The sequence below is a fragment of the Suncus etruscus genome, chromosome 20 (assembly GCF_024139225.1).
Source record: "Suncus etruscus isolate mSunEtr1 chromosome 20, mSunEtr1.pri.cur, whole genome shotgun sequence".
Classification (NCBI taxonomy): Eukaryota; Metazoa; Chordata; class Mammalia; order Eulipotyphla; family Soricidae; genus Suncus; species Suncus etruscus.
In genome coordinates this window covers 21,180,668-21,203,217 of record NC_064867.1, presented here as the reverse complement: position 1 = coordinate 21,203,217, position 22,550 = coordinate 21,180,668, and the positions used below count along the sequence as shown (strand labels likewise).

The following is a 22,550-nucleotide window of genomic DNA, read 5'->3' as shown; positions in this document are numbered from 1 at the left end:
TGGTCAGACTAAGTGTTGTAATACAAAAGACACAAATCTCAGTATAATATCTAATAAAATTCATGGGCTCTATATTTCCTTCATATCACAATATATAGATGATGTAGAAATGATATATCCAGGCTTCCACTAATTGAAGGCTTTAACATCTCTTTACTCATCTCTGAGTGACCTCTGAAAACAAAGTCCTCAACTAAACACCTTATAACTAGTCAACCGTAAAAAGAACAATTGTTGAGGCACAGTTAGACTTAGAAATTGCATAGATTTCTTCTTACATTCCATTGCCTAGAATTAGTTGTGCAGTTCTCTCTAAGTGCACAAATCTGGGAAATCTATTCAAGCTGTGTTCTTAGGAGGACACAGCAGGTGAACAATTAACCGATCAGAGTTACAGACCTTCTACTGTTACCTTTTCATTATTTGTAAATTAAAGTTTAAGGAAGCTTTTAAAGACTAAGAAATGTATGCAGCCAAATCTAATGATTTGCTTTTGCCCTATGTGTGTATTTTATTTCATGATTGGTTCTTTTTCTTTGGCTAAAGAGGACACCTGACAGTTCTCAGAACTTACTTCTGGCTCTGTTTTTGGCACTCCTGACAGTGCTCAAAAGAAGACTGTAAGCAGTGTCAGGAATTGAATATGGGTTAGCTGCATGCAATGCATATAGTCCCCACAATACTATTTCTTTGACCCCTCATGATTGGTTTATATTTTGTCTTTTTTTTTTTTTTTTTTTTTATTTAAACACCTTGATTACATACATGATTGTGTTTGGGTTTCAGTCATAAAAGGAACACCACCCATCACCAGTGCAACATTCCCATCACCCAAGTCCCAAATCACCCTCCTCCCCACCCAACCCCCGCCTGTACCCTAAACAGGCTCTACATTTCCCTCATACATTCTCAATATTAGGACAGTTCAAAATGTAGTTATTTCTCTAACTAAACTCATCACTCTTTGTGGTGAGCTTCCTGAGGTGAGCTGGAACTTCCAGCTCTTTTCTCTTTTGTGTCTGAAAATTATTATTACAAGGGTGTCTTTCATTTTTCTTAAAACCCATAGATGAGTGAGACCATTCTGCGTTTTTCTCTCTCTCTCTGACTTATTTCACTCAGCATAATAGATTCCATGTACATCCATGTATAGGAAAATTTCATGACTTCATCTCTCCTGACAGCTGCATAATATTCCATTGTGTATATGTACCACAGTTTCTTTAGCCATTCATCTGTTGAAGGGCATCTTGGTTGTTTCCAGAGTCTTGCTATGGTAAATAGAGCTGCAATGAATATAGGTGTAAGGAAGGGGTTTTTGTATTGTATTTTTGTGTTCCTAGGGTATATTCCTAGGAGTGGTATAGCTGGATCGTATGGGAGCTCGATTTCCAGTTTTTGGAGGAATCTCCATATCGCTTTCCATAAAGGTTGAACTAGACAGCATTCCCACCAGCAGTGGATAAGAGTTCCTTTCTCTCCACATCCCCGCCAACACTGTTTATTCTCATTCTTTGTGATGTGTGCCATTCTCTGGGGTGTGAGGTGGTATCTCATCGTTGTTTTGATTTGCATCTCCCTGATGATTAGTGATGTGGAACATTTTTTCATGTGTCTTTTGGCCATGCGTATTTCTTCTTTGTCAAAGTGTCTGTTCATTTCTTCTCCCCATTTTTTGATGGGGTTAGATGTTTTTTTCTTGTAAAGTTCTGTCAGTGCCTTGTATATTTTGGAGATTAGCCCCTTATCTGATGGGTATTGGGTGAATAGTTTCTCCCACTCAGTGGGTGGCTCTTGTATCCTGGGCACTATTTCCTTTGAGGTGCAGAAGCTTCTCAGCTTAATATATTCCCATCTGTTAATCTCTGCTTTCACTTGCTTGGAGAGTGCAGTTTCCTCCTTGAAGATGCCTGTAATGTCCTGTAGTGTTTTGCCTATGTGCTGTTCTATATATCTTATGGTTTTGGGGCTGATATCGAGGTCTTTAATCCATTTGGATTTTACCTTTGTACATGATGTTAGCTGGGGGTCTAAGTTTAATTTTTTGCAAGTGGCTATCCAATTGTGCCAACACCACTTGTTGAAGAGGCTTTCCCTGCTCCATTTAGGATTTCCTGCTCCTTTATCAAAAATTAGATGGTTGTATCTCTGGGGAACATTTTCTGAGTATTCAAGCCTATTCCACTGATCTGAGGACCTATCCTTATTCCAATACCATGCTGTTTTGATAACTGTTGCTTTGTAGTACAGTTTAAAGTTGGGAAAAGTAATTCCTCCCATATTCTTTTTCCCAATGATTGCTTTAGCTATTCGAGGGTGTTTATTGTTCCAAATGAATTTCAAAAGTGTCTGATCCACTTCTTTGAAGAATGTCATGGGTATCTTTAGAGGGATGGCATTAAATCTGTATAATGCTTTGGGGAGTATTGACATTTTGATGATGTTAATCCTGCCAATCCATGAGCAGGGTATGTGTTTCCATTTCCATGTGTCCTCTCTTATTTCTTGGAGCAGAGTTTTATAGTTTTCTTTGTATAGGTCCTTCACATATTTAGTCAAGTTGATTCCAAGATATTTGAGTTTGTGTGGTACTATTGTGAATGGGGTTGTTTTCTTAATGTCCATTTCTTCTTTATTACTGTTGGTGTATAGAAAGGCCATTGATTTTTGTGTGTTAATTTTGTAGCCTGCCACCTTGCTATATGAGTCTATTGTTTCTAGAAGCTTTTTGATAGAGTCTTTAGGGTTTTCTAAGTAGAGTATCATGTCATCTGCAAACAGTGAGAGCTTGACTTCTTCCTTTCCTATCTGGATTCCCTTGATATCCTTTTCTTGCCTAATCGCTATAGCAAGTACTTCCAGTGCTATGTTGAATAGGAGTGGTGAGAGAGGACAGCCTTGTCTTGTGCCAGAATTTAGAGGGAAGGCTTTCAGTTTTTCTCCATTGAGGATAATATTTGCCACTGGCTTGTGGTAGATGGCCTTCACTATATTGAGAAAGGTTCCCTCCATTCCCATCTTGCTGAGAGTTTTGATCAAGAATGGGTGTTGGACCTTATCAAATGCTTTCTCTGCATCTATTGATATGATCATGTGGTTTTTATTTTTCTTGTTATTGATGTTGTGTATTATGTTGATAGATTTACGGATGTTAAACCAGCCTTGCATTCCTGGGATGAAACCTACTTGATCGTAGTGGATGATCTTCTTAATGAGGCATTGAATCCTATTTGCCAGGATTTTGTTGAGGATCTTTGCATCTGCATTCATCAGTGATATTGGTCTGTAATTTTCTTTTTTGGTAGCGTCTCTGTCTGGTTTAGGTATCAAGGTGATGTTGGCTTCATAAAAGCTATTTGGAAGTGTTTCTGTTTGTTCAATTTCATGAAAGAGTCTTGCCAAGATTGGCAGTAGTTCCTCTTGGAAAGTTTGATAGAATTCATTAGTGAATCCATCTGGACCTGGGCTTTTGTTTTTCGGCAGACATTTGATTACTGTTTTAATTTCATCAATGGTGATGGGGGTGTTTAGATATGCTACATCCTCTTCCTTCAACCGTGGAAGATTATAAGAGTCCAAGAATTTATCCATTTCTTCCAGGTTCTCATTTTTAGTGGCGTAGAGTTTTTCAAAGTAGTTTCTGATTACCCTTTGAATCTCTGTCATATCAGTAGTGATCTCTCCTTTTTCATTCCTGATACGAGTTATCAAGTTTCTCTCTCTCTCTTTCTTTGTTAGGTTTGCCAGTGGTCTATCAATCTTGTTTATTTTTTCAAAGAACCAACTTCTGCTTTCGTTGATCTTTCGGATTGTTTTTTGAGTTTCCACTTCGTTGATTTCTGCTCTCAGCTTTGTTATTTCCTTCTGTCTTCCTGTTCTTGGGTCCTTTTGTTGAGCATTTTCTAGTTCTATTAGCTGTGTCATTAAGCTACTCAGGTAAGCTCCTTCTTCCTTCCTGATGTGTGCTTGCAAAGCTATAAATTTTCCTCTCAGTACTGCTTTAGCTGTGTCCCATAAGTTCTGAGAGTTTGTGTCTTTATTGTCATTTGTTTCCAGGAACCTTTTTATTTCCTCCTTGATTTCATCTCGGACCCACTGGTTATTGAGCATGAGGCTGTTTAACTTCCAGGTGTTAAAGTGTTTCTTCTGAGTCCCTTTGGAGTTCACAAATAATTTCAGAGCCTTGTGGTCAGCGAAGGTAGTCTGCAAAATTTCTATCCTCTTGATCTTATGGAGGTATGTTTTATGTGCCAGCATGTAGTCTATCCTGGAGAATGTCCCATGTACATTGGAGAAGAATGTGTATCCAGGTTTCTGGGGATGGAGTGTCCTATATATATCCACTAGGCCTCTTTCTTCCATTTCTCTCCTCAGGTCTAGTATATTCTTGTTGGGTTTCAGTCTGGTTGACCTGTCCAGTGTTGACAAAGCCGTGTTTAGGTCCCCCACAATTATTGTGTTGTTGTTGATATTATTTTTCAGATTTGTCAGCAGTTGTATTAAATATTTTGCTGGCCCCTCATTCGGTGCATATATGTTTAGGAGAGTGAATTCTTCCTGCTCTACGTACCCCTTGATTAATATAAAATGTCCGTCTTTGTCCCTTACAACCTTCCTGAGTATAAAGTTTGCATTATCTGATATTAGTATGGCCACTCCAGCTTTTTTATGGGTGTTGTTTGCTTGGATAACTTTTCTCCAGCCTTTTATTTTGAGTCTATGTTTGTTCTGACTATTCAGGTGCGTTTCTTGTAGGCAGCAGAAGGTTGGATTGAGTTTTTTGATCCATTTAGCCACTCTGTGTCTCTTAACTGGTGCATTTAGTCCATTGACGTTGAGAGAAAGAATTGTCCTGGGATTTAACGCCATCTTTATTTCAAAATTTGGTGTGTCTTTTGGGTAGTCTTGTCTTAGATTAGGTCTTTCAGTTTTTCTCTTAAGACTGGTTTTGTGTCTGTGAAGTTTCTGAGCTGTTTTTTGTCTGTGAAACCATGTATTCTTCCATCAAACCGGAAAGTGAGTTTTGCTGGGTATAGTATTCTGGGTGAAGCATTCATTTCATTCAGTCTTGTCACAATATCCCACCACTGCTTTCTGGCATTGAGCGTTTCTGGTGACAGGTCTGCTGTAAATCTCAGGGAAGCTTGCTTGAACATGATTTCCCCTTTTGATCTTGCTGTTTTCAGAATTCTGTCTCTATCTGTGGGATTTGTCATTGTGACTAGGATGTGTCTTGGGGTGGTTTTTCTGGGGTCTCTTTTGGTTGGTACTCTTCGGGCATGCAGGATTTGATCACATATATTCTTTAGCTCTGGAAGTTTCTCTTTAATGATGTTCTTGACCATTGATTCTTCCTGGAAATTTTCTTCCTGGGTCTCTGGGACTCCAATGATTCTTAAGTTGTTTCTGTTGATCTTATCATAGACTTCTATTTTCGTCTGTTCCCATTCTTTGACTAATTTTTCCATTGTCTGCTCATTTGCTTTAAGTTTTTTGTCCAATCTCTCCTGCTGTATGGAATTGTTATGTATCTCATCTTCCACAGCACCAAGTCTATTCTCAGCTTCTGATACCCTGTCCCAGAGCTTATCCATTTTGTCATTCACTTCGTTTACTGAGTTTTTCAGGCCTGTTAGTTGACATGTTATTTCAGTTTGGAGTTTTGTCATTTCTGCCTTCATATTTTCTTGGTTCTTATTAGTGTTCTGTTCAACTCGATCCATGGTTTCTTGGAGTCTGTTGAGCACCTTCCATATTGCTAGTCTAAAGTCCTTATCTGAGAGGTTGATTAGTTGTTCAGTCATTATCTGGTCCTCAGAATTGTCATCTTCATTCTCTATGTCTGATGCTGGCCTGCGCTGTTTCCCCATTGTCACATTTGTATTGTGGGTTTTTCTACGTGTTGTAGTGGTATTCATTGTCTATATGATGTAGGCAGCACACTCCTCTGGCTCCTCCCTTTCTGGATGGGCTGACTTGCCTCTAAGGGAGGGGAGTCCTCCGTGGATGAAGCCTCACACTGGGTCAAATCTTAGGCCCGAGCATGTAACAGAGAAGACAGTCCAGAGAGAAATGTTTGCTTCTGTGATATAGCGCGGTTCTTAGTGTGATTTTTCCTTCTTGTTGCAATGGAGTTCTTTCCTTAGAAAGAGTGCACGGCCGCGTAGCGAAGCGGAGCGGCCGTGCTCCTCTGAGCCTCTTTTTGCCCCACTCGCAAGAGTTTCACGCAAGAGGACAGTAGACAGACATAGACAGGTCACACTCACAGTCTTTCACAGCTGAGCCCCACTGGGCCGGTGTACTTTCGCGGATTTTCCCCGCCTGGTGTCACACACAGGGAGCCAGCTTTTGCAAAGGATAGCCGGTTTTTATGCTCTGAAGTCCCTCCCTGAAAATGGCGTCTGGGCGAGCGAGGTTTCTGGAGGCTCTTTTTGCCCCACTCGCAAGAGTTTCACGCAAGAGGACAGTAGACAGACATAGACAGGTCACACTCACAGTCTTTCACAGCTGAGCCCCACTGGGCCGGTGTACTTTCGCGGATTTTCCCCGCCTGGTGTCACACACAGGGAGCCAGCTTTTGCAAAGGATAGCCGGTTTTTATGCTCTGAAGTCCCTCCCTGAAAATGGCGTCTGGGCGAGCGAGGTTTCTGGAGGCTCTTTTTGCCCCACTCGCAAGAGTTTCACGCAGGAGGACAGTAGACAGACATAGACAGGTCACACTCACAGTCTTTCACAGCTGAGCCCCACTGGGCCGGTGTACTTTCGCGGATTTTCCCCGCCTGGTGTCACACACAGGGAGCCAGCTTTTGCAAAGGATAGCCGGTTTTTATGCTCTTTATATTTTGTCTTTAAATGTGAAGATGCTCTTCAGGAAACAGAATTGTCACATGTGACATCTTTTTAGGAGTGGCAAGTTAATATAGTTGCTGAATTTGTGAGCATGCCATCATTTAAGACTGGAAGATAAGAATATAAATCACCAAATTCATTGAAAACTAAAAGTTATTCTCAAACACTGAATTAAATTTCCTTAAGTGGGGCCAGAGTGATAGCATAATGGTAAGGCATTTGCCTTGCACATGGCAGACCCAGATGGACCCGGATTCGATCCTGGGCATCCCATATGGTCCCCAAGCCTGCCAGGAGTGATTTCTGAGCACAGAGCTGGGAGTAACCCCTGAGTGCCACTGGGTTTGGCCAAAAATAAATAAATAAATAAATAAATAAGTAAAATTTCCTTAAATAATTTGCCCCCCAAATCATTCTGTTGGTACTTCCCCAACTAAAAGTGTTTAGATGTTCTGAGTGAATTCAGATGAAGATAATAGCACAGAAACTTGTAGATAAGTATTGTTCTGAAGAGAAATATGTGAGCATTTCATGTGTGACACTAACAATGTTTCCCTGTGAACCAAAATTAAAGTTTCACATACGCACATTGTGTCCATTTTAAATATATATGCATTATTCACTATTTGATTTTGTGTAAGAGTTTCTTATTGGGAATCACTGTTATTTTCCTAGATAACAGGAAATTCCACATTGTTTAAATTCCACAAACTTTAGGAAATTCCACAAAGTTAAGGAAAACTTTGTCCTCTGATTAAAGCTCATACTTTTTAAATAATGGGAAATTAATTCTTCTCCCCTCCAGATTGTTTTGAATGAAATGTTATTAAGGCTAAACAGAGAAATAAAATGAGTACAATGAGTGGGGCAGTAGCATAGGGAATCCTTTGAAATTTGGATGGTGGTGGAGATAGTGACTTTGTACAACAAAACCAAGAACATTCACATCATGCTACCTCAATAAATATAACAAAAATAATCTTTAAAGAAACCAAAAAATATCATTAAGAAAGTCAGAGAAGGAAATAAGAAAAAAAATGGGCACATTGTACCTTTGGCAGATTTTGTTCTGAGAATTTTCTGGAGCACTACTAGAAGAGAGGAAATGCCAAATCAAGAGTGTTTCTTCCTAGATTTCAATGATTTATAATACCATTATAATTCTCACTATTACTAGTTTTTTAATCAATGTATAAAGTCAATTACCTCTGAGTAAAACAAAATTGTATCTAAAAAGATTTTCCTTACCGATACTGTGAAACATTCCTCCTAACCTAGAAATTGCTGACTATTTAGTAGAAATATGAATAGGCGATTTTCTTCATGTTAATCTTAATATTCCTTTAATTTTAAAAATGCATGCATCTACTCATATAGCAGCTACCAGTTATCTATTATTGTAGTCTTGGTCAAATCAATTTTCTGGGATTCAGTGAACTTGCCCAAAGTAAGCCAAGTAGTTCATTGAATACCGGTTTAAACACTGTCTTCAACTTCAACATACAGGGCTCCTCAACATTTTTGTTAGCACAGAATCGACAGTGGGCTTCCTAGGCAGCAAATCAGGCATTTCACATTAGACTTAAAAGTGCCATCGGGAGCTGTGATGCACAAACTTCTCACAGTAAATTGGGCATCTTTCTTCACCGACCTAGTTCGGAACCAAAGGACTCAGCATGCATCCTGAAAATCTTATGAAACAAGCTATTGTGTTTCCTTACAATTACATAGTAGCTGATTTTAAAGGCTAACCAGGAGCCATTGTCGCCTAATCAGAAGCAGGTCACTAGGGGGCATGGGATCTCAGTTCAATATAATGAGTTTAAACTGTGTAAATTCTTTTAGCACTGATTACCCTGCTGAACTCCCAAATCATTGATTTGGTACAGAGCTCCTTAAGACAGAACTCTTTAAAACCATATGCCAGTGCTAGAGAGACTTCTAGTTCCTTTTCTCCACATGACAGTGTGTATTTTGTTCCTTTTTCTTAAAAGAAAGACATGAGCCATATGTTAGGAAAGAAATCCCCCTCAAATTCATCCTGCATTTCTCAAGATTTTTTTTTCAAAGTATTAGGGACATTGGGGGTTTCCTTTCATTCCAAAATCCTGAAATGCATGCATTCACTGTTTAGATGAAAAAAAGATGAAGTTGTGCTTGAGATAGCATATGTCTTATTGACTATTTATATCTAAGAACAACTTGAAAATGTTCCATTTCTTTAGATAAAGTACATATATAGGAAATGATTGAGAGATAAATAAGTAGAATGACATAATTACTTCTTTATGTTGCTGTACCACTTAGTATTATGCTAGAAAAAGTATATTTTTATGGTATGGAATGGCGATCCTTGAACTAGAAGAGCAATTTGGGGTAAACCTGTGTTTAGTAGGTTTATAGCATCTTCTTTTTTTTTTTTTTTTTGGTAATTTTATTTTAGGCACCACAATTTACAATACTGATAATGGCAGTGTTATATTCATAAAACATTTCAACACCACACCTTTGCCAGAAAGTCAGATTCCCTCCAATATTGCCCTAGTGTTTTCCCATCTTATTCATTCCCCCACATTGTCTATACAGTTATATGATTCCTACTAAAGGTGAGTTCTCAGTTTCTATTGGCTTTGGACATTTGTTTTCTTTTTTTTTTACTCTTTCTGTCTATACCAGATATGAGAGATAACATTCTGGATCTGTCTCTCTCCTTTGGGCTAACTTTAGTCAGCTTGATACTCCACCTATATAACAGAAAATTGCATGATTTCATTTTTATTAAAACCAAGTAGTATCCCTTGCAAATACGTTACCATAGTTTCTTGTTCCATTCATGTGTTCTTGAACACTGGTTGTTTCCAGATTTTATCTATTTTGAATAGTGCCATAGTGAACATGGAGTGCAGATGTCTTTTCTGAATGGAATTTGAGGGGCTTTGGGGGTAAATGTCAAGAAATAGAGATGCCAAGTCATATGACAACTCAATTCCTGGTTTTTTAAAAAATGTCCTTTTTGTTTTTTCCAAAAGTGTTGAACCGGTTGACATTTGCACCAGCAGTGAATAAAAATTTCTCTCTCCCCATATCCCTGCCAATAGTTATTTTTATGATATATGCCAGTCTCATTGGTCTAAGGTGTTATCTCTTGTTGCATTTTCCTGATGGTAAGTGATGCAGACTCTCTTTTATTGCATTATTTGTGTACAGAAAAGCCATGGATCTCTGTGGCACTTTGCTGTACAAATCTATGGTTTGTAAAATATTTTGTAGCATCTTTAGAGTTTCTTTACATATCATGTCATCTACAAAAATGTGAGCCATTCATATATATTCATATTTTTCTTGCTTAGTTTTTATGGCCAAGACTTACAGTACAATACTGAATAGTAGTAGTGGGAGTGCAATCTTGTTTTGAACCTTATTTTAAAAGGAAAGTTTTGTTTTATAATTATTGAGGATGCTATTTTTTATAAGCTTGTGGCAAAAGCCTTTGATCATGTTGTAGATGATCTCTTTTTAAGTAACAGAAGGGATCTAGTGAAAATTTCTGTGACAGAATTGAGAGCAACACCTTTGCCACTGCCAATAAAACAGAAAAAAAAATAGGACAAATTTTAAATCTTATCATGGGTTATGAAATGTGTTGCCTTTAAGGTTCTTTAAATATATACACACACACACACAAAAGTACAGAATCAGTTTTATTACTGATAGTGATTGTTTGTCATTTTCTTTATAAGGCACTTCACTAGGTAGAGTCAACTAGATCAACTTGGGCTGGAACAATAGTTCAGTGGGTAAGGTAGGGTGCTTGCTTTGCATGTTGCTGACTCCGATTCAATCCCTGGCACCCAATATGGTACTCTAGCTCTCCCAGAAGTGATCCCTGAACACCGCTGGGTCTAGCCCAGAAACAAAATAAACAAACAAATTATATTTTTATATATAAAATCTTTATTTAAGAACCATGATTACAAGCATGATTGTATTGGGTTTCCATCATAAACAGAACATCCACCTTCACCAGTGCAACATTCCCACCGCCATATAAAAAAATGCTTAGTGTATGTAAAAACTTTTTAAAGACTTAAGTTACTATCATAACTTTTGAGCAATGAGTCCAAAGACTTTTGATTCACAAATGGACCATTACACTGGCCCTGGGCAATGAACTATAAGTAGAACTGAAGTGTCACTTTCAGGCAAGTCAATCACATGTGCTGTGTGCATGCCCTGTCCTCTCTATCCTAAACGTTCAATGCCAGTATAAAAGCCCGAGACCACACGATGCCAGAACTACAAAAGAGTAAAGGCCTGTGTAAATTACCATGGAGGGCAACTGCTTAGTACTCATCAAACTGCATGAATAAAGCATAAAATACTTTTCTGATAAGCTATTAAAATGAAGCACATTCTTTCCTCAATATTATCAATTCTGTCTCAATTAATATTTTTCCAATGATGCCTTAATTAACAAGTTAAAGGACTAGGAAAATTTCTGCTCTTATTATACTATGCTCTACTATCTCCTAATTAAACCTAGCACAAAGCTTATCATTATACATATCAGTGAAGCAGTCTATGGAGCAATTTAAGATAAGCTTAATAACTCTGAATTTCACGTCTCTGAGTCACTAAAGATTAATTTCAGAGCACTATTATTTGACTTGTACTGCACAGGAAGTTGTAATATTTAATTTAAGAAAGAGAATTCTCATCATCTTAGTTTGTCTTCACCTCAAGTTTTGAGGTGAAATTGAAAAATGTCAAAATCAATTAGTTTTATTGTTGTTGTTTTCTCATTAAGATGTGGTTTGTTTCTAAACTACATGAAAAGCAATAAACATATGTATTGCCATTGAAGAATACACCTCCCCTTACATAATAAGAGAAAACATTTCATTAGAAATGAAAATGAGATTGATTTTCTGCTTATCTATATTAATGACAATTTTTTTACCTTTGGATAAGAGTGAGCATTTTAACCTATGTGAGTCATCGGTTGAGTGTCCTTTATTCATGCTTTCTTTATTCCAAATAGTCACCAGTTATGATTATGCTGTGTCCAGTGAAGAGATAAAATATTTTATAGCCCTTTTATGAATGAGGACACATATTCTTTTCATTTTTTTTGTGACTTAATCAATATGACATTATTAACCAAGCAAAGAATATCATGAATCTGCCAGAAAGAATAGCCATGCAAGTCACACCTCATTTCCCAATTGACTAATCAGTGTAGAAATGTCCTTCTACCAAACAGTTTAGAGTTCTATGAATGTTTATAAGTGTGAGAGCACTTTTTAAAATCCGTCATAATTACAATAATGTGTTTACAATGGTCTTGATGTAATTAGTTGCCTCATCTCATCACTACCAAACTGCCAGACTCCCTGATCCATGCCATTATGTCAGCACCAGTTCATCTCTTCCCCTTCTGACAAAATATGAATTTGTAATTCTGACCCATGAACCAAATAAAAATAAAATTATTTTCCTGCCTTCCTTCTGTTACTATGATTTAAGTTTTCTAACTCTAGACTGTGAATTCCAGTCACATGTCCTCCCATCTTGCTTCATAGTAGCCATATTTTTTATTGTTCAGCCTCTTTAAAAACTTGGAAAATAAACGTTTGCTAAAAATGCCTAACCATTACTGAAAAACCACTTAAACTTCTTTTTAGAAAATGAAGCTTCAAGGACATAAAAACTATTCACTCAAATGACAGACGTACATTGCAGCACTTAGCACAATAGTTAGAATATGGAATAAACCTGACTGCTCACCACCAGATGAGTGGTTAAGAAGATTTGGTATATACCTCTGTTAATATTACTTCATATATCTGGTGGAATACTATATGGCTGTAAAGAATGATATTATGTAATCTTATGCTACTGCAATCAAGTTAAGTAAAGTAAGCCAGAAGAAAGACAAATGCCAAATAATCTCTCTTATCTATGGTATATCAAATAATAGTATAAGGAAATGCAAGGTATCAAATGAAGATACTGTATTACCAAAGACCCTAAATTTATAAAGAAGAAAAAGGTAGGGAAGGAAAAAATGGAGGGGGAGAGAATGAGAGATAGACAGGAGGCAGCAGTGTCAGGGGTCTTGGGCCTCAGATACATTGGGATGTAGAGGTGTAGTATATGCATAATCTTAACACAGAATCAAGAGCAGTGTAAACATTAGACCCAAACTACAATGCCCCAATTTAAAGCTATTTTTACCAGGAAGGCAGTCTGGGAAGAGGGAGGTAACCTGGGGATATTGGTGGAGGGAAGTTAGAACTGGTGATGGGATTGGTATTGGACCATTAAATGCCAGACACTATAATTAAGAAGGGGCTTGTAAATAATAGTGCCTTCATAAAAAAAATTAATGTAATGTTATGGGGCTTTTGCATCTTTAAGAAGGCTAGGCCCCAAATCTTCTCATCATAAACAGTATCATCTCACAAATCATAAATATCTAAATGGATATAATAAAATAACAAGAAAAGAAAGCACTCTCTTCCCAAGTTAAAAAAAGTCATGAACACTCAAATAGCAAGTTCTACTGATCAATTTAAGACTATAGGGGGGAAATGAGTTTGGTTGGCAAGGTCAAATATAAACCTATAAAAGCTTACAGTTTAATAGACATTGGAGGTAAATTACATTTTAAACCTTAAGCTATTATAAAATGTATTATTTTCATGTGCAATTCAACTCAATTGTAAAATTTTGAGAAGTCTCCAAATTTGAAAAATTGATGGTGTATTTTATTTTTTTGTGTATGTGCAAATAGGATGAGTACTCAGAGACCATTTCCCCACCTATTCTCTATGTCAATGAGGAGTAGATTTTTTAGTACAAAAATCCTCCCTGAACCCACAGGATTAACCTTCATGTGCAGAAACAGGAGTAAACTTTGAGTAGTCTTGTGTGGCCCAAAAAGAAAAAAAAGAAAAAAATTGAAACAGATACTTCACCAAGGAAGGCATATAAATAAATAGATAATGGGCACATGAAGAAAATCCCTTTATTACTTAGTGTTAGGAAAATAAATATTAAAAAAAGGGGGGGGGGGAAATAGAAGCAGAGAGGTATCAACTCACACTAGTGAAAATGACTTAAAAGATAAGATTTATGCCCAGTTCTCTATGAGGATCTTGTTTCTACAGAAACTTAAGGTTAGACTGAAGTAAAAACATATCGGTGGATTTCCTGGTTTTAGTAGCTGAGCTTTCCTACACTTTTCCCCTTGTTTTTGGCCATGTGTGGAGGTGACAGAGAAGTGACAGTGCATTGTTTGCAACAGGACATTCATTTGTGGCATTATGCTTTTTTCTTCTGCTATTCACCTTCTAAGAATTTCCCTGTTCTTCCCTAGAGGATAGCGCCTAGGGGAAACATAGGGTGAGGGGCACCCTTGAGTTATGTATGCTGAACTGGGTCCTATATGTTTAGGATTAAAAAGTGTGTAAGAATCCTAGAGACAACTGAGAAAGCTGGAACACATGTTTTGCACATGGGAGTCTCAGGTCTCTTCATCCTCCAGATATTGCCACATGCAAAACACACAAATACACAAAAAGAAATCTGAGCTCAGACCTGGACTAGCATCTAGGCCTTCATCCCCAACTAGGAATAAATTTACCTCAGAGACATCCTTAGACCTGACAATGCCAGAAGGTATGTACTATGTGTGAATTCTGTGAAGGGATAGACTTGTGATGGGGAACTGGTGTGGCCTTGTGACCCTGTACATTCTGTTACAATGAAGATAATATTTGCTGGTACAGAAATTTAAATGCTTAAAATATTGGACCTTCCAATATTTTACTTCTTTTGGTTGAGGAAGAGGCTAGTAATTTTGAGTTTGGGGGCCACTCAGAGATGCTCAAGGTCTATTCCTGGTCCTGCTTAGGAATGAACCCTGGAAGGACTTTGAGAATCATGTGCTATGTGAAGAATTCAAATCAAGACTGATAGGATGCAAAGCAAGTGCCTAATGTCTTGACTGTGTCTCTAGCTATTTTAGAGCACATGGCTACTTTAAAGCCCACTACTTCCTTTAAGTTCTTTACTTCTGTCCTCTTTCTCTCCTTTTTTTTCTCCTCCTCCTTCCCATTCCTTGTTCTCTCCTCTCCTCTCCTCCCCTCCCCTACCCTCATCTCTCCTCTCTTCCCACTCCCTCCACCCATCCTGCTCCTGCTCGCCTCTTCTATTTTCTCTTCTTCCCTCCTCCCCTTCCACTCTCATTTCTTTCTCTCTCTTCTCTTCTCCTTTCTTTCCTCTCTTCTCCTCTCTTTTTTTTCAGAGAAAATTACATGACACTGTCTGAGTTTTGTCTTCCTCCAATTCAAACGGATAGCTTGGGACTTAGATAGTAAGAAGGACAAATACTGAAAATTCTCATTTACTTGTGCAATGTAAGAAAAACTGGCAAGCATACAGACTAAATCAAACTAAAACAAACCCTTAAACTCTGACCACAAAACTTAAGTGAACAAAAACTAACAAATGGGAAAAGAGAATTGAAGGTTTTAGACAGATCAACCAATGGATTGAGTTCAAATATTAGCACTTTGAAAGTAGGTGTGTATTGTATAGTAGCATTGAAAATTATTTCAATTAAATAGTGATTAGCATAGAAATTATCATTTCTAGAGATTGCTACAATTCTGCATGTTTGTCTAGGTGTGAAATTTTATTTTCAAATTGGATAATGGCCTTCCTCAAAGTTTTCAAAACCTTGAATCTTCTAATTTTGAAAACATGTGGGAATACAAAGCATTTTTTCATTCACATTCATTCAAGTTTTTATGAGAAGAGAATAAAACTTAGGATTTATTTAATTTCCAAAAAAAGATCTGTAAGTAAGTCATTTAAAAATATAAAGAAGTGAGGCCAAAGCAAAAACACAGTACATAGGGCATTTGCCTTGCACATGGCCAACTAAGGTTCAATACTTGCCATACTTTATGGTCCCCAGAGCTTGTCATGAAAAATTTCTGAGAGCAAAGCTATGAGTGACCCCTAAGTATTACCAGGTATGTCCCAAACACCAAAAACTAAAAAAGAAAGAAAGAAAAGAAAGGGGTAAAAGAAATACTTAATAAACTGAGTATCTTGAAACAAGAGGGTCTAGTTTATAACTATCTTAAAATTTTATTTAAAATCAATTATTTAGTCTTATTTGGAGAACTGAGCCCCATGTAGCCCCAAGATAAAGAATATTGGAGTCAGAGCTCTAGAATCTTGTTTTTGAAGAAATATACCTGAAAATATTATAGAGTCGTTCAGTATGCATAACAATCATAAAGCATTGCAGTCAGTCCTTAGGTTACTTCAGGTGTTCTGCATGCACATATTTTTGAGAAGTACTGTAGAAATATAGTAAACAATCTAGGAATTCAGCAATTAACAGAAACCATAATAGTAGTAAACCAAGGATCCTGGAAAGATTCACAAGATACTAAGATCATTTTCTCCTGACACCACTAAGGGCTCCTGACTTGCATCTCTTCACTCCTGAATTCTACTGAATGACCCTGAATACCACAAGGATATTATTTCATCTAAGCTGTGACTGAAACTTTTAGAACACTATTTTGTGCTTACCAGAGTTGCAGCAGCATAATTTTGTTTTATTTTTCACATTTTTAATTATTTAGCTGTTTTATTTGTCACTATTTAGAATTTATTACAAAATTTATGTCTACAAGTACTTCTGATTAATGCATTTTTAGGCAATTAAACAGATGTAGCATGGGCTGACTGATTTGATAAAATTAATCATTGATGAAACATATATTTGCACAGCAATAATGATTCTGGCTTCTATATAAATAATAACAGAACTATTTTCCTAATCATCCAAAAAAAAAAAGGACTGAGAGGATAACCAGACACTTACTAGGCAGATAATTTTCAAGTGCAAGGTTTTTTTAAATGTAAATGTAATTATGTTAATTTATTATCACTTAAAAGTGAAATATATTCAAACATAAAACAAAGTAGCTAATATATGGTATATGTTTCTAGAATGTCATGATTTCTAAAACTCTCTTTGGCATATAAAATACATATTTTTAAGGCACTCCCCTATATTGTTGTAGTTTGATTTTATACAAGATGTGTTCTGAGATCCAAGTTTCAGAGATTCTCTGATACAAATTTGGTTTTTACATCTATTAGTATGTCTAGAATTGCTGGGCATATCACAATTTGATTAGCTACTTTTTCTTTTATAATAGATGGCCTCTTATGTATAATCAAGCAGGTAAATAGTATTCTCCAATTATTTAATAATAGTTCACAGATATCTATACTAGATAAAATTCATGGTCAAAGTGAATTAAATATAAAAAGTTCATAAGCTTCTGTTCTCCCAACACCGTTTCAGGAGAATTATGGAGACAGTGACAACATAACATAGAGAGAAAAGAGGAATAGGAGAGATGGAAAGTAAAGGGAGAATGAATAAATTATCAAAATATAAAATATAAGCCCATTATTTTGTCATTATTTCCAGGGTATGATGTGTAAATTATTCTTTTTTTTAATCATATATTCCAATCAGTAGCTGTCCTTATGGTACAATGTGGGAGGTATTCTCAACATCTTTCAGGAGATACTTTCTCTTCCCTGGCCTACACTGGATCTATCATTCCCACTCCAACACTCTGACCTACAGTTTCCCAATCCTAAATCATGAGGAAAGGTTTAAATGATTGTTACAACTTTTGTTTGTTTGTTTGTTCTTTCAGGTGATATCAAGATTATCGAACAAAACTACAGTCTCACAGGTATGACTTTTACCAAAGAGCAAAGCAAAACAAAAAAGATAGCTAAAATCTGTATGATTTCTAGTAAATCTTTCTCCCTCTTAGGATTTTTCTGTATTTAATTCTTTATTTCTTTAAGATGTTTCCCACAGAAAAATGGAAACTAAATTTCTCGAATTTGAAAATGGAAGTATATTGAAACTCATTCTCACTAAATTTTTAGTGTTATTTCTAAAGCTATTTCTAAGTCACCAAGACTTGCCAATAGTAGCAATGTCCTCGGAAAGAAAATTAAAAGCATTTTAGTTGTGTTTGAAATAAATAGTCAGATTTATTAGTAAGCAATCAGTTAATGATTAGCCATAATACAAAATATAGGGTTCACAGCTATTCTGGAAGAAGTTTCACTTGGGATCTTAACATAGTACCAAACATTTAATTACTCTCAAATTCAAAGAGAATTTGATCATATTTGTTAGGTTTTTATTATATTGATAATATTATAATTTTAGACATAAGCCTTATTAAAAGCTTCTTTTATTGCTCTATTCTTTCCTTGAATTAGAACCCAATCAAATTTCATACACGTACATACACTCACCAATATACACAAATGTACACAAATAAATCAAATTATATAACACAGTACAGAGACACTGGTAATTTTCTAAAGATTGGTAGCAGAGCAACAATATTTTATTTCAATACCATTGAGAAATCTTTTTAAAGTTTCCTAAACATCTCAATGCTTTTAATCAAATTTTTCTTTGGTACTAATTGTCTTTTTTCTCTCTCCTGACAAAAATGCCTTCTCAAGATCAAGCAAAATTATAATTGTGCTTCACAACAAGGACCTTTCCTCTCTGTACCCTCTTCAAACATTTCCTGTATTCTCTCTCTTATGAAGAGAAATTTGATCTTTTGGATTATTCTATTTGAATTCTTATTTCTATTTCAATTTTCCATGTGAATTCTTATCTTCATAGTGCTTTAAAAGTGAAATCCCAACCAACAATATATCTCTAACTAAGAAAAATATTTCTAGTATGTATAATTTAGGGTAGGTTTCATTGGCTGCATTAATGCAATCAGAACAGCTGAATTTTCAAAACATTATATGTTGGTTTCTTTCTTGTGGGCAACATAGTATACCATTGGGATTCCAAACTTGCTTCTTTTTTCCTCACCATTCTCAGAATGAATCATTTCCTTCATCAAGATCTCCTCATTCTCTAAGGAGACTGCTAAAGATTCATCTTTATCTCCATATTTTAAAGAGCAAAGAAAAATGAAAGAGCAGAATAGAAGCTCCCTTCTATAAACCTTCCTAAAAGTCTCTTATGGTCTTCCATTTATTTGCCACCATCTCAGAAGTTAGCCTTATGTGTAGCCAAACCCAAGTGGTAAAAGAAGCTGACAAAGGTGATCCTTGGATAGGGCCCTTTGCTTCAAGTTCTTTTAACTAAGAAAGAAGGTGGTATTTCTTGGAAAGAGGTCATCAGAACTCTGCAAATCCTAAAGTGAGATAGATAAATGTTTCTATTTTCTTCATGATCATCATCACCATTACAAAGCCAAGCACTCATTAAGTACTTTCAATTCATACTATTTAAAACTTAGCTACCATTGTCCAATATTTAATTTTTTTTCTAGCAATCTAATTTTTAGATGAGGAAATCCAAATTATAAAGAAGTTTTTCACTTGATCAAGATCATAGGTATTGTGAGTTCACTGACCATGTAACTAAAGTCCCTGTATTTAAGTTACATTTGCTTCCTATGTAGAATCAATTTTATTGTGTGTTTGAATAACTACGCCAGCAAAATGTTATAAGTTAAATAAAAGATTTTTTTGTTGGAACAAAAATCACATTCCGGGCCCGAAGAGATAGCACAGCGGCGTTTGCCTTGCAAGCAGCTGATCCAGGACCAAAGGTGGTTGGTTCGAATCCCGGTGCCCCAGATGGTCCCCCTTGCCTGCCAGGAGCTATTTCTGAGCAGACAGCCAGGAGTAAACACTGAGAACCGCCGGGTGTGGCCCAAAAACCAAAAAAAATAAATAAATAAATCACATTCCCCTTATAGAAACATTTTTTTTGGAATAGAATGGAGGGATACATCAAGAGCAGAAGAATCTGTGATTGAGGTATATAGAAATGCATGTACAAATGAATCCACCTTCACAAGAGACAACTATTTCTTAGTAGGTGGCCTGAAAAATGTAACTAATACTCCTATAGAAAAGCTATTGTGGTCTTGACATTTAATAATCTGGGAAGTTCAGTCTTGTATGCAAGGGTGGTATGTGGAGCAATTCCTTTATGCTATAGGTAATGATAACTGCCTTACTCAGAGGACTCGATATCGAAATAACTTTTCCTTGGTCTCAAATGACAAAACTAAAGTGTGAAATTTTAACATACTTGTAGAAGTGTAATCTTTGTTTCATTAGTTACAGAAGTATTAGTATACAGAGATTATTACTCAGAGAATTCTATTAGAGCTAATGGAGTCTCCTTGAAACAAAGGAATGATTGAATTGTCGTTGTAAATATAAACAGAAGTCCAATTAGAGAATGTACTTGGTGTTTTTCATTTCTTTGATAAGTTTGCCCTGTTGAATCTTTAGCTGAGTGAGCTAATTTTTTTTCCACAGTATTAGAACAAATGTCCCACTTCAATTCCATGTAGACCCAACTTTTGTAAAATGTATAGAATTTCTAAATGCTGTATAAAACAAATATAAGGAAAATCTTGATTGTTTCAGTAAATAATTAAGTCTTCATTTATTAAAGTTAAATATGATTGGAAATATGACAGTCTATATTACTATTTCGTCAAGAACTGTTGAGCCTTTAAAATTAAAATATAGAAACAAGCAAAAACACCACCAGCTTCAAATTTACAAGTAAACTATTTTATTTAGGAGCTATAGCTACACTGAAAGGATAATATAAGTGATCTCAGGGGAGGGTTATATTTTTATATAATTGCAATAATAAAATCAATGTATTGTCAATGTGCCAACAGGAGATTAAAACAAAATTTTAGCCAAGATAGACATTTAAATAGCACTCTGGGTTTTTTGTTTGTTATATTACTTTTATTAGAAACTATTAATAGAACAGGTATAAATAATAATATTTTCAGAAAATAAATTAACATTTTGGAGCAAGGATGCTATGTCTGAAGCAAAACAAGAAATAGTTTTGATTAGTCTACATGACTAATCAAATAGGGAGTGTATCAAATAATTTGCCACATTTCTTGGACTAACAAGCTATTGGGAGAACAATTTGAATAGGAACCATATTGTAACTGAGGATGCTAGTGATATTTTTCCATGTTAGTGATCTAAAATAAGGAGAGGTTTTTATTTTCAAGGATAATAAAATTTTGCTCTTGAGTCTCCATATAATATATCACTGAACACTCTGTAACCTTAAAATAACTTCCTAGAATGACAGTACATTAGGTAGATTGCTTGCCTTGCACATAGTTGACCTGGTTATCCCCAGCATCTCATATAGTAAGTACCTCAAACAACACCAGGAGTAATCCCTGAGTGTGAAGCCCGGAGGAAGCCCTGAGCACTGCCAGCTGTGGTCTAAAATGCAAAATCAAAATGTCTTTAGTCCTAGGAACTCACCATAATATACTATTACAAATGACAAACTGATTAAAATGTAAAGGCAAACCTGGTAAGTGTACTTCATATAGTTCCCGATAAGAGAGTCTAAGAGACCAAGAGTTTTGATGTAATTATTCTAGAAAAGTGGAGAGGGTAACCTGGAGTACATGCGTGGCGCGCTAGCCTAGGACGGACCACGGTTCGATCCCCCAGCACCTGATATGGTCCACCAAGCCAGGAGTGAATTCTGAGTGCATAGGCAGGAGAAACCCCTGAGCATCACTGGGTATGACCCAAAAACAAAAAACAAAAAAGTGAGGAGGCTTTCAACACCTGAATAAATAATAGAAATTCTTTAGTTTAATAAGAAGTCTCTAAGAAATTTAACTTGGACAGATGGGACCTCCAATATGAATGGTTTACTCTTTAAGCATTTTTAGGTTTTGTTTTTGTTGTTCAGTCTGTACTAATCTATATCATCCACTGATTTAGTCAGAGCCAAAGGGAAATGGAAGCATCAAGAAAAGACTCCCATCCATTGTGGAAGATGAAGAAGAGGAAGAGGAGGGAGAAGAAGAGGAGACAGCTTCCCTTTCTCCCATCTATACAAGAGGATCCTCTTTTACACGCACCAAGAAGATTAACAGCAATAAAAGCTATCTAGGTTTAAGTCTGAAACAACTAGCCTCAGGAACAGTGCCCTTTCATTCACCTATCAGAGTCTCCAGTTCAAATTCTCCCAAAAGCAAACAGGAAACTGATCCCCCTAATCATGGGAAAAGGAAAGAGAAGAACTTGAAATTGCAACTTTCAACTTTAAATAGTGCTGGACCCCCAGATCTCAGTCCACGGTAAGGGTGCATATCATATAATTATTTCCAAGTATAAGTAGTTGTCTTTTACTGAGAGTAATACCTGGTTAATAAGTTCTATATCAATTTTTTTTGGTTTTATGGGACACACCCGTTTGATGCTCAGGGGTTACTCCTGGCTAAGCGCTCAGAAATTGCCCCTGGCTTGGGGGGACCATATGGGACACCGGGGAATCGAACCGCGGTCCTTCCTTGGCTAGCGCTTGCAAGGCAGACACCTTACCTCTAGCGCCACCTCACCAGCCCCAATAAGTTCTATATCTTTAATGAGATCTTTCAGTTTCATAATCTGTATTCTTCAGCTTTTCTGAATTATGTGTATGACTTTCGACTCTATAAAGGTGTATATGTACAAAATTAGTTTTAGTAATTATCTTTAAAAGGTTCATTATATTCTAAGAATTCTTTCTTGGCGCC

General features: G+C 36.4%; 1 protein-coding gene across 1 annotated transcript in view; it reads left to right on the top strand.

The window, feature by feature from the left end:
* Positions 1–22,550, top strand: part of KCNH8 (potassium voltage-gated channel subfamily H member 8) — a 389,068-nt gene that overhangs the window by 331,524 nt on the left and 34,994 nt on the right. Inside the window, exons 12-13 of the mRNA XM_049766132.1 lie at positions 17,613–17,651; positions 21,754–22,112. Coding sequence (XP_049622089.1) covers positions 17,613–17,651; positions 21,754–22,112 — 398 coding nt within the window. The remainder of the gene's footprint in view (positions 1–17,612; positions 17,652–21,753; positions 22,113–22,550) is intronic.